The 16,996-nt window shown below is 48.0% G+C and overlaps 1 protein-coding gene across 5 annotated transcripts in view; it reads left to right on the plus strand.

Annotated features, from left to right (window-relative positions):
• The window catches only part of LOC119953068 (transcriptional regulator ATRX homolog), a 608,924-nt gene that overhangs the window by 314,495 nt on the left and 277,433 nt on the right, over positions 1 to 16,996 (plus strand). For all 5 annotated transcript variants that reach the window (XM_038776923.1, XM_038777098.1, XM_038777278.1 and 2 more), the window contains one exon: positions 8,514 to 8,579. In XM_038776923.1, the coding sequence (XP_038632851.1) occupies positions 8,514 to 8,579 (66 nt within the window). The remainder of the gene's footprint in view (positions 1 to 8,513; positions 8,580 to 16,996) is intronic.

A 16,996-nucleotide genomic window follows, 5' to 3' on the forward strand; every position in this document is an offset into this window, starting at 1 on the left:
ACTGTCTACAGGGCAGAGGTCCTGCACACCAAGAGCTGCAGGCCAATCTGAAAACAGCAATACTTCATTGCTTGGCAGTGCCACTGGGAGGCAGTGACTGCAGCTGTAATGCACCCACCCACCTAAATAGCCTGCACTCATCCAATTTCTCACAAATATTCAGGTGCAATCAGCCACTCTTTCTGCAAACAGTTGGAAAATATTGTTTGTAACATTTGAGTAAAGTTTCTGTAAAAGTGGTGTTGTGGATGGGGTGAATGTTGTAAGAAAAGAATCAATTCTTCATTTTGGATGATTTTGTCATTTGCACACCATGCAACAGATCTGTATAGCTAGTTTTATGGCTGAGGGGCAAGTTGGAATGTCTCTGCTGTTATTCTGCCAATTAGGGCAAGTAACTATAAGAACTTTGGTTGAAGTGGATTAAGAAACAGAACTGAAAGAAAAGAAGGAATACTTATCTTTTATATCTCACCAGGGCTAATTCCTCAAATTTTGATGTGTATTTCAGATGATCAAGGTTCTTCTAAACGTGGATCTTAATTATGAGATCTTAATCCTTGTCGTGAATGAAAAGACATAGAAAATGCTTTAAAATATACATTATTAGTTGACAATCTTTCTATTTTTGCCAATGTAATATGCCAAGGAGGCAATAAATGCTTTAGATGTGCGACTGGAATATAAAGATGTAAATCATCTGTGTCTTGTGTGGACTTGCTTTATTTTGGTGTTCAACTGCTCCATCAATGCATTTTGTCAAAAGTAGTAGGTATCGTCATTGGCTGGAATCCAGTGAAAGGGGTGCATCACCATTTTTTATTATATGCCTTCAGGGCAGAGGAGGGCCTTCCCTGCAGGGACTCTGGGCTGAGGTCCTGCACACCAAGAGCTGCAGGCCAATTTGAAACCAGTAATACTTCATTGCTTGGCAGTGCCACTGGGAGGCAGTGACTGCAGCTGTAATGCACCCACCCACCTAAATAGCCTGCACTCATCCAATTTCTCACAAATATTCAGGTGCAATTATCCAATCTTTCTGCAAACGGTTGGAAAATATTTTTGGAACATCTGATGAGAGTTCAGGTAAAAGTGGTGTTGTGGCTGGGCTGAATGTTGTAAGAAAAGAATCAGTTTTTCATTTTGGATGCTTTTGTCATTTGTACACCAAGCAACAGATCTGTATAGCTAGTTTTATCATGAGCGGCAAGTTGGAAGACCATAAGAGATAGGAGCAGAATTAGATCACTTGGCCCATCAAGTCTGCTCCGCCATTCAATCATGGTTGATATTTTCTCATCCCCATTCTTCTGCCTTCTCCCCATAACCCCTGATCCCCTTATTAAACAAGAACCTACCTATCCCTGTCTTAAAGATACTCGGTGAATTGACCTCCACAGCCTTCTGCGGCAAAGAGGTCCACAGATTCACCACCCTCTGTCTGAAAAAATTCCTCCTCATCTCTGTTTTAAAGGATCGTCCCTTTAATCTGAGATGGTGTCCTGTGGTTCTAGTTTTTCCCGACAAGCGGAAACATCTTCTCCATGTCCACTCTATCCAGGCCTCGCAGTATCTTGTACGTTTCAATAAAATCCCCTCTCATCCTTCTAAACTCCAACGAGTACAGATCCAGAGATCCAGAGTCCTCAAACGTTCCTCAAACATGGTTAAAGGATGGTCACGACTGGGAGTTAAATATCCGAGGGTATCAAACTATTCGGAAGGACAGAGTGGATGGTAAGGGAGGTGGTGTTGCTCTGTTATTTAAGGATGACATCCGGGCAATAGTAAGGGATGACATCGGTGCTATGGAGGATAAGGTTGAATCCATTTGGGTGGAAATCAGGAATAGTAAGGCGAAAAAGTCACTGAATGGAGTAGTCTATTGGCCACCAAATAGTAACGTTATGGTGGGGCAGGCAATAAACAAAGAAATAACTGATGCATGTAGAAATGGTACAGCAGTTATCATGGGGGATTTTAATCTACATGTCGATTGGTTTAACCAGGTCGGTCAAGGCAACCTTGAGGCGGAGTTTATAGAATGTATCCGCGATAGTTTCCTAGAACAGTATGTAATGGAACCTACGAGGGAACAAGCGGTCCTAGATCTTGTCCTGTGTAATGAGACAGGATTGATTCATGATCTCATAGTTAGGGATCCTCTCGGAAGGAGCGATCACAATAGCTGAGGAACTGAACAGGTTTTTTGGGTCGGTCTTCACAGTGGAAGACACAAATAACATGCCAGCAACTGATAGAAATGAGGCTATGAGAGGTGAGGACCTTGAGAGGATTGTTATCACTAAGGAGGTAGTGATGGGCAAGCTAATGGGGCTAAAGGTAGACAAGTCTCCTGGCCCTGATGGAATGCATCCCAGAGTGCTAAAAGAGATGGCTAGGGAAATTGCAGATGCACTAGTGATAATTTACCGAAATTCACTAGACTCTGGGGTGGTCCCGGTGGATTGGAAATTAGCAAACGTGACACCACTGTTTAAAAAAGGAGGTAGGCAGAAAGCAGGAAATTATAGGCCAGTGAGCTTAACTTCGGTAGTAGGGAAGATGCTGGAATCTATCATCAAGGAAGAAATAGCGAGGCATCTGGATAGAAATTGTCCCATTGGGCAGACGCAGCATGGATTCATAAAGGGCAGGTCATGCCTAACTAATTTAGTGGAATTTTTTGAGGACATTACCAGTGCAGTAGATAATGGGAAGCCGATGGATGTGGTATATCTGGATTTCCAGAAAGCCTTTGACAAGGTGCCACACAAAAGATTGCTGCATCAGATAAAGATGCATGGCATTAAGGGTAAAGTAGTAGCATGGATAGAGGATTGGTTAATTAATAGAAAGCAAGAGTGGGGATGAATGGGTGTTTCTCTGGTTGGCAATCAGTAGCTAGTGGTGTCCCTCAGGGATCCGTGTTGGGCCCACAATTGTTCACAATTTACATAGATGATTTGGAGTTGGGGACCAAGGGCAATGTGTCCAAGTTTGCAGATGACACTAAAATGAGTGGTAAAGCGAAAAGTGCAGAGGATACTGGAAGTCTGCAGAGGGATTTGGATAGGTTAAGTGAATGGGCTAGGGTCTGGCAGATGGAATACAATGTTGACAAATGTGAGGTTATCCATTTTGGTAGGAATAACAGCAAACGGGATTATTATTTAAACGATAAAATATTAAAGCATGCCGCTGTGCAGAGAGACTTGGGTGTGCTAGTGCATGAGTCACAGAAGGTTGGTTTACAGGTGCAACAGGTGATTAAGAAGGCAAATGGAATTTTGTCCTTCACTACTAGAGGGATGGAGTTTAAGACTAGGGAGGTTATGTTGCAATTGTATAAGGTGTTAGTGAGGCCACACCTGGAGTATTGTGTTCAGTTTTGGTCTCCTTACTTGAGAAAGGACGTACTGGCGCTGGAGGGTGTGCAGAGGAGATTCACTAGGTTAATCCCAGAGCTGAAGGGGTTGGATTATGAGGAGAGGTTGAGTAGACTGGGACTGTACTCATTGGAATTTAGAAGGATGAGGGGGGATCTTATAGAAACATTTAAAATTATGAAGGGAATAGATAGGATAGATGCGGGCAGGTTGTTTCCACTGGCGGGTGAAAGCAGAACTAGGGGACATAGCCTCAAAATAAGGGGAAGTAGATATAGGACTGAGTTTAGGAGGAACTTCTTCACCCAAAGGGTTGTGAATCTATGGAATTCCTTGCCCAGTGAAGCAGTTGAGGCTCCTTCATTACATGTTTTTAAGGTAAAGATAGATAGTTTTTTGAAGAATAAAGGGATTAAGGGTTATGGTGTTCGGGCCGGAAAGTGGAGCTGAGTCCACAAAAGATCAGCCATGATCTCATTGAATGGCGGAGCAGGCTCGAGGGGCCAGATGGTCTACTCCTGCTTCTAGTTCTTATGTTCTTATGTTCTCATACAAGTTCTTCATTCCTGGGATCATTCTTGTGAACCTCCTTGTTGGAACCAACAATTCTACGGACACGTGCTTGTAGGATTAGAATAGCGGTTTTAATATACTTACAACAGAGCCAGCCTGTTAGCCGTTGAACCTTCGGTGAACTGGCTGGCTGACCCTGTGGCACGGATCTTTATACAGCATCTCCAGGGGGAGGAGTCCTGGGCGGAGCCAAGGGAGGAGCCCAGTACAAACTCTCGAGTACTCCCAGAGCTACTCCCCCTGGTGGTCAGGTAGTGCAATTGCACTAACAATATTAATGCATATGTATACAGATTATAATACCGTGTGAATTCTCATTCACAACACTCCTCTGGACCCTTTCCAAGGCCAGCACATCCTTCCTTAGATATGGGGACCAAAACTGCTCACGATACTCCAAATGGGATCTGACCAGAGCCTTATACAGCCTCAGAAGTACATCCCTGGTCTTGTATTCCAGCTCTCTTGACATGAATGCTAACAATGTATTTGCCTTCTTAACTGCCGATTGAACCTGCACATTAACATTAAGAGAATCGTGAACAAGGACTCCCAAGTCCCTTTGTGCTTCTGCTTTCGTAAGCCTTTCCCCATTTAGAAAATTGTCTATGCTCAGATTCCTTCTTCCAAAGTGCATAACCTCACACTTTTTCACATTGTATTTCATTTGTCCCTTTAGATTTGTCAGGCACGATCTCCCTTTGACAAAGCCGTGCTGACTAAATCCTATTTTACCATGCACTAGCTTGCTTGCACTCGTACTTCATCTTCTCCCCCCCCCTTATTGCTTTTGCTTTTTTAGTTGTCCTGCCTGCTTTTAAATGCTTCCCAATCCTCTGGTTTCCCACTAATCCTCGCCACTTTGTATGCTTTTTCTTTAGCCTTTATGCTGTCCTTGACATCCCTCATCAACTATGGATGCCTTGTCCTCCCCTTAGCATCTTTCCTCCTCCTTGAAATGAATTTCTGTTGTGCCTCCTGAATAACCCCCAAAAACCCCTGCCATTGCTGTTCCACTGTCTTCCCTGCTAGGCTCCTTCTCCAATCAACTCTGGCCAGCTCCTCCCTCATGTCTTTGTAGCTACCCTTATTAATTGTAATGATTGCAGCTTCTCCCTCTCAAACTGCAGTGTAGATTTTATCATATTGTGGTCACTGCTCCCTAAGGGTTCCTTCACCTTAAGTTCCCTAATGAAGTCTGCCTCATTACTCGTTTCTACAAATATATAAAACAAAAAAGAGTGGCTAAGGTAAATATTGGTCCTTTAGAGGATGAGAAGGGAGTTTTAATAATGGGAGATGAGGAAATGGCTGAGGAACTGAACACGTTTTTTGGGTCAGTCTTCACAGTGGAAGACACAAATAACATGCCAGTGACTGATAGAAATGAGTCTATGACAGGTGAGGACCTTGAGAGGATTGTTATCACTAAGGAGGTAGTGATGGGCAAGCTAATGGAGCTAAAGGTGGACAAGTCTCCTGGCCCTGGTGGAATGCATCCCAGAGTGCTAAAAGAGATGGCTAGGGAAATTGCAAATGCACTAGTGATAATTTACCAAAATTCACTAGACTCTGGGGTGGTCCTGGTTGATTGGAAATTAGCAAACGTGACACCAGTGTTTAAAACAGGAGGTAGGCAGAGAGTGGGTAATTATAGACCAGTGAGCTTAACTTCAGTAGTAGGGAAGATGCTGGAATCTATCATCAAGGAAGAAATAGCGAGGCATCTGGATAGAAATTGTCCCATTGGGCAGACGCAGCATGGGTTCATAAAGGGCAGGTCATGCCTAACTAATTTAGTGGAATTTTTTGAGGACATTACCAGTGCAGTAGATAATGGGGAGCCGATGGATGTGGTATATCTGGATTTCCAGAAAGCCTTTGACAAGGTGCCACACAAAAGATTGCTGCATCAGATAAAGATGCATGGCATTAAGGGTAAAGTAGTAGCATGGATAGAGGATTGGTTAATTAATAGAAAGCAAAGAGTGGGGATGAATGGGTGTTTCTCTGGTTGGCAATCAGTAGCTAGTGGTGTCCCTCAGGGATCCGTGTTGGGCCCACAATTGTTCACAATTTACATAGATGATTTGGAGTTGGGGACCAAGGGCAATGTGTCCAAGTTTGCAGATGACACTAAGATGAGTGGTAAAGCGAAAAGTGCAGAGGATACTGGAAGTCTGCAGAGGGATTTGGATAGGTTAAGTGAATGGGCTCGGGTCTGGCAGATGGAATACAATGTTGACAAATGTGAGGTTATCCATTTTGGTAGGAATAACAGCAAACGGGATTATTATTTAAACGATAAAATATTAAAGCATGCCGCTGTGCAGAGAGACTTGGGTGTGCTAGTGCATGAGTCACAGAAGGTTGGTTTACAGGTGCAACAGAAAGAACATATAACATAGGACAGTACAGCACAGAACAGGCCCTTCGGCCCTCGATGTTGTGCCGAGCAATGATCACCCTACTTAAACCCACGTAACCCGTATACCCGTAACCCAACAATCCCCCCATTAACCTTACACAACGGGCAATTTAGCATGGCCAATCCACCTAACCCGCACATCTTTGGACTGTGGGAGGAAACCGGAGCACCCGGAGGAAACCCACGCACACACAGGGAGGACGTGCAGACTCCACACAGACAGTGACCCAGCCGGGAATCGAACCTGGGACCCTGGAGCTGTGAAGCATTGATGCTAACCACCATGCTACCGTGAGGCCCCAATGATTAAGAAGGCAAATGGAATGTTGTCCTTCATTGCTAGAGGGATGGAGTTTAAGACTAGGGAGGTTATGCTGCAATTGTATAGGGTGTTAGTGAGGCCACACCTGGAGTATTGTGTTCCGTTTTGGTCTCCTTACTTGAGAAAGGACATACTGGCACTGGAGGGTGTGCAGAGGAGATTCACTAGGTTAATCCCAGAGCTGAAGGGGTTGGATTACGAGGACAGGTTGAGTAGACTGGGACTGTACTCGTTGGAATTTAGAAGGATGCGGGGGGATCTTATAGAAACATATCAAATTATGAAGGGAACAGATAGGATAGATGCGGGCAGGTTGTTTCCACTGGTGGGTGAAAGCAGAACTAGGGGGCATAGCCTCAAAATAAGGGGAAGTAGATTTAGGACTGAGTTTAGGAGGAACTTCTTCACCCAAAGGTTTTGAATCTAAGGAATTCCTTGCCCAGTGAAGCAGTTGAGGCTCCTTCATTAAATGTTTTTAAGGTAAAGATAGATAGTTTTTTGAAGAATAAAGAAATTAAGGGTTATGGTGTTCGGGCCGGAAAGTGGAGCTGAGTCCACAAAAGATCAGCCATGATCTCATTGAATGGTGGAGCAGGCTCGAGGGGCCAGATGGCCTACTCCTGCTCCTAGTTCTTATGTTCTTATTACACATCACCAAATCCAGAATTGCAGGTTCCCTAGTAGGCTCTGTCACAAACTGTTCCAAAAAAAATCTCTTAGACATTCTACAAATTCCATTTCTTGGGATCCACTACCAACTTGTTTTTTCCAGTCCACCTGCATATTGAAGACCTCATGATTACTGTAATATTGCCTTTTTTACATTCCTTTTCTATCTCCTGATTTATTTTCTGCACCACACCCTGACTACTGCTCGGGAGCCTATACATAACTCCCATCAGGGTATTTTTACCTTTGCGATTCCTCAACTTTACCCACAGCGATTCCTCAACTTTACCCTTCTGATCCTATATTGCTCCTTGCTATCGATTTAACTTCATTCCTAACTAACAATGCAACCCTGCCCCCTTTGCCCAATGCCTGTCCTTTCGATAGGGCATATGTCCTTGGGTATTTAGATCCCAGCCCTGATCCCCTTGCAGCCACGTCTCTGTGATGCCCACAACATTGTACCGGCCAATTTCAATGTGCGCAACAAGCTCATTTACCTTGTTCCATATACTGCGCGCATTTAGGTACACCACCTCAATCCTGCATTGACCACCTCCCTTTTCACACTCTCCTCAGTCACCGTACCCTGTACTGAAAAAAATGAAATGAAATGAAAATCGCTTATTATCACAAGTAGGCTTCAAATGAAGTTACTGTGAAAAGCCCCTAGGCGCCACGTTCCGGCGCCTATTTGGGGAGGCTGGTACAGGAATTAAACCATGCTGCTGGCCTGCCTTGGTCTGCTTTCAAAGCCAGCTTTTTAGTCCTGTGCTAAACCAGTCCCTTTTTGTGGCCCTTTTTGATTTTTGACTCTGGCTTCTCTGCCTTACACTTTCCCCTTACTGCTTTTTGTTTCTGGCCCCGTTTTACTTCCCTCCGACTTCCTACATCAGATCCCATCCCCCTGCCACATTAGTTTAAACCCTCCCCAACAGCTCTCACAAGCACCCCCTCTCGGACATCGGTTCCAGTCCTGCCCAGGTGCAGACTGTCCGGTTTGTACTGGTCTCTGCTGTTATTCTCCCAATTAGTGCAAGTAGCTAAATAGCATTGGTTAAAGTGGTTTAAGAAAGAGAACTGAAAGATTCAGAAACAGGTGCTAATTACACAAATTTTGAGTGTATTTCAGATAATCAAGGTTCTTCTAAACGTGGATCTAAATCATCAGATGTTGATTCTTGTCGGGAACGAAAAGGTATATAAAATGCTTTAAAATATGTCATCAGTCGACAATCTTTCTATTTTTGCCAGTGTAATATGCCTGGGAGGCAATAAATGCTTTAGATGTGCGACTGGAATATAAAGATGTAAAGCATCTGTGTCTTGAGTGGCTTTGTTTTGCTTTGATGTTTACCTGCATCTTCAATAGATTTTGCCCAATGAAATACATAGAACATTACAGCACAGTACAAATACAAGTAAATGACATCTCTCCATTGGCTGCAATGCCTATAACCGTCATGTGTAATAATTCCAATGAAAGGTCAAGCTGGTTTATTTTAAACTGAAAATAAAGCTGCTACCATGTCACACAAAACAAAAGTTTAGTCTCACCCCAGGACTATTAGTCCTGACAGTCACTGGTGTGGCATACAAGCCCCAGCTGGTGGGCCTCCGCCCATTCCCCAGGGGAACTTGTATTCTATGAAGTCCATGGAGAGACCAATAAATAATCCCCTGCGGTCCTCATGAGGGTTATCACATTCCTCCCCCCTCAAGCCCAAATCATCCACCATATTCCCCTGGCGATGAGGCCTCTTTCATCACTTGGTGCAAGGCCGCGAATTGGCAGCTGTTGCAACCGAATTGGGGGATGTGAAGCAGACTCGGTATCGCGGTTCCCTGTTGAACGCTAAAATGCCACAGAGATTCATCTTCGGTGCTAACCACCGATCTATTCCCATTCTGGATCCCAAACTTGATCCCGGAGGGGGGGGGGGCATGTTCTCAGGATCCCAGAGGCTGTATCCCTTGCTTGTAGTAGTCGCAACGGGGCATCAAGGACATTGTTTCTGTTGAAATTGTCGGCAGTGGAGTAGGTTTCCTGTTTCTATGGCACTACAGGTGTTTTTTTCACAGCCTTCCCTGGGATGTTGGCTGTGTAAGAAATTGGATCAGTCTTTTCCAGCACATCTCCTGGGATCCATTGGACGCTAACTTCAAAGTTCCACATAAATATGGCATCTCCTGTTCTGAAGCCCCTTTTGGGTCTTCTGGTATCTAATTCCTTTTTTAGGTGTACTGCTTTGATTCCACCACCCCCTCCCAAAGTTGGGAAACAGCAAGCTAAGCCTGGTGTGCAGTCACCGTCCCATTAACAATTCTGCTGGTGCAATCTTACTGTTGTGTGCAGCGTGTTTCTAAAATCAAAGAGGAACTGGGCCATTTGCATTCCCAGGATACCAGCAGGCTGTTTCTTCATCCTGGTTTTGAATGTTTGAACTGCCCATTTGGCCAGTCCATTAGACAATGAATGGTATGGCACTGTTCAGATGTTTAATGCTGTTTGATTTACCTGAAATTCTCCACAGGCAAAGGGACTGGATATGAAGATGCCTGGAATGCCTTGTGTACAGAAATGTGGCTGGAGTTTGTAAATTGTTGCATGAGAAGTCATGAAGGACATATGATGTACTCCTAAACATTTAGTGTGTGCGTCAACCATAATAAGGAACATCAATACCAAAAATAGGCCAGCGAAGTCAACGTCCACTCGTACCCATGATCCTCCTGACCAATCCCATGGGTGGAAAGAGGTCGAAGATGGATGCTTCTGGTTCTCCTGGCACAAGGAGCACTGCTTCACCTGATTTTCTATGTCTGTAATGAGCCCGGGCCACCTGGCGTAGCTCCTGTGGTGATATAACATCTGTAGATATGTGTACTTGCAGTAGGGGGATGTATGGCTGTACCTGTAATACAGGTTCCTCCGGTAAGCCCCTGCCGGCTAGCTCTGCCCACAGGGAGCTTGTGTATAAATATGCGTGTGAGTCACTGAGATCCTATTCTACAGCTGCCGCCGGAGGAATAGCATCACACAGTAATAAAGCCTTGATTGTACATGTCTCGAGTCTTTGTGTGCAATTGTTAGCGCCACAATTTATTGCTGTGTGATTTTCCTTACACCATGGACATCAGGATCAAGCCTGACCGTCTGCAGCTGGATCCGCAGTCGCCTCACACCAGGAAAGACTTTGTTCACTGGCTTGCAGTCTTCGAGGCCTATATCTCTTCAGCGGACCCTCCCCCGATGGAGGCTCAAAAAAGACAACGCCTGTACTCAAGACTTAGCTCCAGTGTCTTTCCGCTAATTCGAGATGCGCCTGACTACGCCAGAGCTATGGAACTGCTCAAGGAGAACTATGCACAGTCGACGAACACCCTGTTTGCGAGACATCTACTCTCTACTCACGTCCAGCAGTCGGGTGAGTCGATTGAGGACTTCTGGAGGGCCCTTATACCTCTGGTACGAGACTGCGACTGCCGGGCCCTCACAGCCACAGAACACTCTGATTTACTCATGCGCGACCCCATCCGGCAACGACTGCTGGAAGGGGCCGCCCTCGACCTCGCCGCCACAAAGACTCTGGCGCTTTCAATGGCGGCCGCTTCCCATAGTACGCGATCTTACATCACTCGCCACTCGGCCCACCTGTCCTACCCCTCGTGGACCCCGCAAACGGCACCCCAGGCCCACCCGTCCTACCCCTCGTGGACCCCGCAACCGCCCCCCCCAGCAGCCGCCCCCGCGCACTACGCCTGCGCTGCTCGCCGCACCGCGCTCCCTGAGGGTCCCCGCTGTTTCTTCTGCGGTCAGCAGAAGCACCCCCGCCAACGCTGCCCGGCCCGCACCGTGACCTGCAAAGCTTGTGGCAATAAAGGCCACTTTTCAGCGGTGTGTCAGTCCCAGACGGTTGCCGCTATCGTGCCCCCCTTTCCCCCCTCGCCTCAGCCGATCGCACAATGGGCCCTGCCGTCCGCTTCATTCGACCCCAGGTGCGATCAGTGGGCGGCGCCATATTTCACAGCCCCCGCCATGTGCGCTCCATGGGCGCCGCCATCTTCATCCCCCACCGCCATGTGCGTTCCATGGGCACCGCCATCTTGTCCCGAACCCACAACGTGCGCTCCATGGACGCCGCCATCTTGGCCGCCGCCATCTTCTCCCACACAGGTACTCCATACGCCGCCATTTTGTCCTTCCCGGGATGGGGCCATAGGACACAGGTCGCGACCGCTACTCGTCGGACTCATCAGACTCGACTGCCGATCGCCCGCTACTCGCCTCGGTTACGCTCGACCAGTCGTGTCCTCGCAACCTGGCACCCTCTTCCACAACGGTGCTGGTCAACGGCCACGTGACCTCCTGCCTCATCAACTCCGGGAGCACCGAAAGCTTCGTCCACCCGGACACGGTAAGGCGCTATTCCCTTGCGGTCCATCCCACCAACCGGCAGATCTCTCTCGCCTCCGGTTCCCACTCTGTCCCGATCCGGGGTTTCTGCATGGTTAAACTTACTGTCCAGGGCATGGAATTCCACCGTTTCCGTCTGTACATTCTCCCCAACCTCTGCGCGTCACTCTTACTAGGCCTGGATTTCCAATGCAATCTCCAGAGCCTCGGCGGACCCCTACCTCCCCTCACCGTTTGCGGCCTCGCGACCCTCAAGGTCGAGCCTCCCTCCCTCTGCCAATCTGACCGCAGATTTCAAGCCCGTAGCCACCAGGAGCAGACGGTGCAGCACCCAGGACAAGGCCTTCATCAGGTCCGAAGTCCAGCGGCTGCTTCGGGAGGGTATCATCGAGGCCAGCAACAGTCCTTGGAGAGCCCAGGTGGTAGTGGTTAAGACCGGGGAGAAGCACAGGATGGTCGTGGACTACAGCCAGACCATCAACCGTTACACGCAGCTCGACGCGTACCCCCTCCCCCGCATTTCTGATATGGTCAATCAGATTGCACAGTACCGGGTCTTCTCTACATTTGTCCTGAAATCTGCCTACCACCAGCTCCCCATCCGTAAATCGGACCGTCCCTACACTGCCTTCAAGGCAGACGGTCGTCTGTCCCAATTTCTTAGAGTTCCCTCCGGCGTCACGAATGGAGTCTCAGTATTTCAACGAGAAATGGACCGAATGATTGACCGGTACGGACTGCAGGCCACCTTCCCGTACCTCGACAATGTCACCATCTGCGACCATGACCAGCAGGACCATGACGCCAACCTTTCTAAATTCCTCCACACCGCATCTCTCCTTAATCTCACGTACAACAAGGAGAAGTGCGTGTTCCGCACAGACCGCTTAGCCATCCTCGGCTACGTAGTCCAAAACGGACTACTGGGGCCCAACCCCGACCGCATGCGCCCCCTCATGGAGCTTCCACTCCCCCACTGCCCCAAGGCCCTCAAACTCTGTCTGGGGTTCTTTTCTTATTACGCCCAGTGGGTCCCACAATACGCGGACAAGACCCGCCCACTTATCCAGTCCACACATTTTCCCCTCACGGCCGAGGCACAACAGGCCTTCGCCCGCATTCGTTCTGACATAGCCAAGGCTGGGATGCACACAGTAGATGAGACACTGCCTTTTCAAGTAGAAAGCGACGCTTCAGATGTCGCCCTTGCCACCACAGTGAATCAGGCAGGCAGACCCGTGGCACTCTTTTCACGCACCCTGCACGCCTCTGAAATTCGACATTCCTCTGTTGAAAAGGAGGCCCAGGCAATCGTTGAAGCGGTGCGGCACTGGAGGCATTACCTGGCCGGCAGGAGATTCACTCTCCTCACTGATCAACGGTCGGTAGCCTTCATGTTCAACAACACGCAGCGGGCAAGATCAAGAATGACAAAATCTTGCGGTGGTGAATCGAGCTCTCCACCTTTAACTACAAGATCTTGTATCGCCCCGGCAAGCTCAACGAGCCCCCAGATTCCCTCTCCCAAGGTACATGTGCCAGCGCACAAGTGAACCCGCTCCGTGCCTTGCAAGAGAGCCTTTGCCATCCGGGGGTCACTCGCTTGTACCACCTAATCAAAGCCCGCAATCTGCGCTACTCCATCGAGGAAGTACGGACAGTCACCAGAGACTGCCAGGTCTGTGCGGAGTGCAAGCCGTACTTCTACCGGCCAGATCGTGCGCGCCTGGTGAAAGCGTCCCGCCCCTTTGAACGCCTCAGCGTGGATTTCAGAGGGCCCTTCCCCTCCACCGACCGCAACACCTACATCCTTAGTGTGGTCGATGAATTTTCTAGGTTCCCCTTCGCCATCCCATGCCCGGATCTGATGACTGCCACCATCATCAAGGCCCTGGATTCCATTTTTGCTCAGTTCCGTTTCCCCGACTACATCCACAGTGACAGGGGATCCTCGTTCATGAGTGATGAGCTGCGTCAGTTCCTGCTCAGCTGGGGTATCGCCTCCAGCAGGACGACCAGCTACAACCCCCGGGGAAACGGGCAGGTAGAGAGGGAGAACGGGACGGTATGGAGGGCCGACCAGCTGGCCCTACGGTCCAGGAATCTTCCAGCCGCTCGCTGGCAGCAGGTCCTCCCTGACGCGCTCCATTCCATTCGGTCACTACTGTGCACCGCAACTAACAGTACACCCCATGAACGTGTTTTTGCCTTCCCTAGAAAGTCTACAACCGGGGTGTCGCTCCCGACTTAGCTCACGACTCCGGGCCCAGTCCTTCTCCATAGGCATGTCCGGCACCACAAGGCGGAACCCCGGGTGGACAAAGTACGCCTACTCCACGCCTACGTGGAGTTCCCCGACGGCCGCCAGGACACAGTCTCACTCCGGGTCCTGGCTCCCTCAGGTGCCGATCCCATGCCCGCGCCCCTTTTCCCCCCCGCGCCACCCTCCTTTTCCCCAGCGCCTCCGTATTCGTCCCCACCAAGGTCCATCTCTCGTCCCCCTGCCCACACTGGAGGACACGGAAGATTTCGGCTCGCTCTCGGAGTCATCCCACCAGCAGCCAGCACCAACAGCGCCAGCACCTGCACCATCGTTGCCATCACTACCTGTGCCGACGTCGCCACCACAGCTACACCGATCACAGCGGAACGTTCGACCGCCGATTCGGCTCAACCTGTAACCTGCTAACCGGATGGACTCTTGGTTTTCCTTGTTTGAACCCTTTTGTAAATAGATCATCCTTTGTATTATAGTTACACGTCACCCCCGCCGGACTCATTTTTTACAGGGGGTGAATGTGGTGATATAACCACTGTAGATATGTGTACTTGCAGTAGGGGGATGTATGGCTGTACCTGTAATACAGGTTCCTCCGGTAAGCCCCTGCCGGCTAGCTCCGCCCACAGGGAGCTTGTGTATAAATATGCGTGTGAGTCACTGAGATCCTATTCTACAGCCGCCGCCGGAGGAATAGCATCACACAGCAATAAAGTCTCGATTGTACATGTCTCGAGTCTTTGTGTGCAATTGTTAGCGCCACAGCTCTTTTCAAACATTTTTATCTTGGATACTCTGGGGTGTCCAATGTGTAATTCTATCAGGATTTGGCGCCGAGCTGGGCAGGGAATGATTACTCGGGCTACCATCTTCTACACTCAGTTCTTGTTGTTTAGTGGATGTGTTTCATGTCATCTGTGTGCTGTCCACGGATTCCACCACTGATACAATTTTGCCAGTGTGGGGTCCTTCTGGGTCCACACTTGAATCTGCTTCATGGAGGGGCAGCATGGTGGCGCAGTGGGTTCACCCTGCCTCCTCACAGCGCCGAGGTCCCAGGTTCGATCCTGGCTCTGGGTCACTGTCCATGTGGAGTTTGCACATTCTCCCCATGTTTACATGGGTTTCGCCCCCACAACCCAAAGATGTGTAGGCTAGGTGGATTGGCCACGCTAAATTGCCCCTGAATTGGAAAAAATTAATTGGGTACACTAAATTTATAAAAAAGAAAAAAAAGAATCTGCTTCACGGATACTGGCAAGGTATTCAGAAAATTCAGTGTCATGACGTTGTCTTCCAATGCCGGAAGAGGAGCCAAAATTGTGGGCAATTGGAGATGACTCAGGGTGTTGGCAATGTGTGTTTATTCGCAGTGCTTGAGAGAGTATTCATAGGCTTCTAACAATGACAGCCAATGTTGGATCTGAGCCGAGACGATGGGGGGCAATCGCTTTATCCTCTTTTAAAACTCCCAACGGGAGTTGATAATTTGTTACAATTGTGAAATATCAGCCGTAGATATAAGGGTGGAATTTCTTCACTCAAAAATAATAGCCAATCTTTCTTGTTCGATTTGAGAATTGGATCTTTCCAGGTCCGCCAAAGGTTCTCGATGCATATGCTGTAAGTTTCTCTGTGCCATCGTCCCATCAATGAGAAAGGACTGCCGTTATTCCATGTGGAGAGGCATCATGTTAATATCAGTTCTCTCTTGGGGTCATAACTGTTGTATTCTGTTGTCTTGCCCTTGCAATGATTCACACAGAACTGCTGATGACTTACTTAGAATGATGATTTATTGGTCAACACGTAGAAGGATAACATACAGAATGCTATGCAGACTAGGTTGCTCTGGAACTACCTGATATGTGATTGTCCTTGTGTGTGCCTTCCTACCAACTGTAGCTGGATGTCACATGACTGATATCTGCTGCCACCCGCTGGTGCGAAGTCGCATTGATGAGTGTATGCAACATTATTCACAGGCATATCATCACAGGAATGAGCCAGGATGTTTGATGATCCAGTAGTAACTACTGCTTCACCTTCACGAAAGCGTCATCCTTCGGTGCTTGCGATAACCACATCTGGTGTTTCTTTAACAGTGTGTGCAGGGGTGACAATAAAGTGGCCAAATATGGGATAAATTTCCCATAATAGTTTATGAGTATTCGGAAAATGTTTAATTCTGCTGTATTTCAAAGGGTGTGTGCCTCTTTTACGGCCTTAAATTTATCCTCCATTGGGTGTAGGTCTTTTTTAATTGACTTGCCACTCTAGGCAGATCACTTTGTCTGACTGGAGCACAGAGTTTTCTTGTTTTAGATGTACACCTGCATTAGAAAATCATCTCAAAGCTCCTCTAGGTTTGCTAGGTGCTCTTTTACCATGGCTCCTGTGACTAGCACATCATCTACGTGTACTGTCACCTTAGGTACAGTAGCACAGTATGGTGGCACGGTAGCGCAGTGGTTAGCATTGTTGCTTCACAGTGCCAGGGTCCCAGGTTCGATTCCTGGCTTGGGTCACTGTCTGTGCGGAGTCTACACATTGTCCCTGAGTCTGCGTGGGTTTCCTCCATGTGCTCCAGTTTCCTCCCACAAGTCCCGAAAGACGTGCTGTTAGGTAATTTGGAACTTCTGAATTCCCAAACAGGCGCTGGAATGTGGCGACTAGGGACATTTCACAGTAACTTCATTGCAGTGTTAATGTAAGCCTATTTGTGACAATACAGATTATTATTAAGTTAGCCCTTGAAGAATGTTCTCCATCACAGATTGAAAAAGGGCATATGCCGACAAGATTCCGAGGGGCAAGCGTGTGTATTTCTATAAACCCTAATGAGTGTTAATCATCACGTGTTTCCTTGATGATTCGTCTAACTCTAGCTGGAGGTAATCATGCCTCATATCTAGTTTGG

This window comes from Scyliorhinus canicula, chromosome 1, assembly GCF_902713615.1.
Source record: "Scyliorhinus canicula chromosome 1, sScyCan1.1, whole genome shotgun sequence".
In the NCBI taxonomy this organism is placed as follows: Eukaryota; Metazoa; Chordata; class Chondrichthyes; order Carcharhiniformes; family Scyliorhinidae; genus Scyliorhinus; species Scyliorhinus canicula.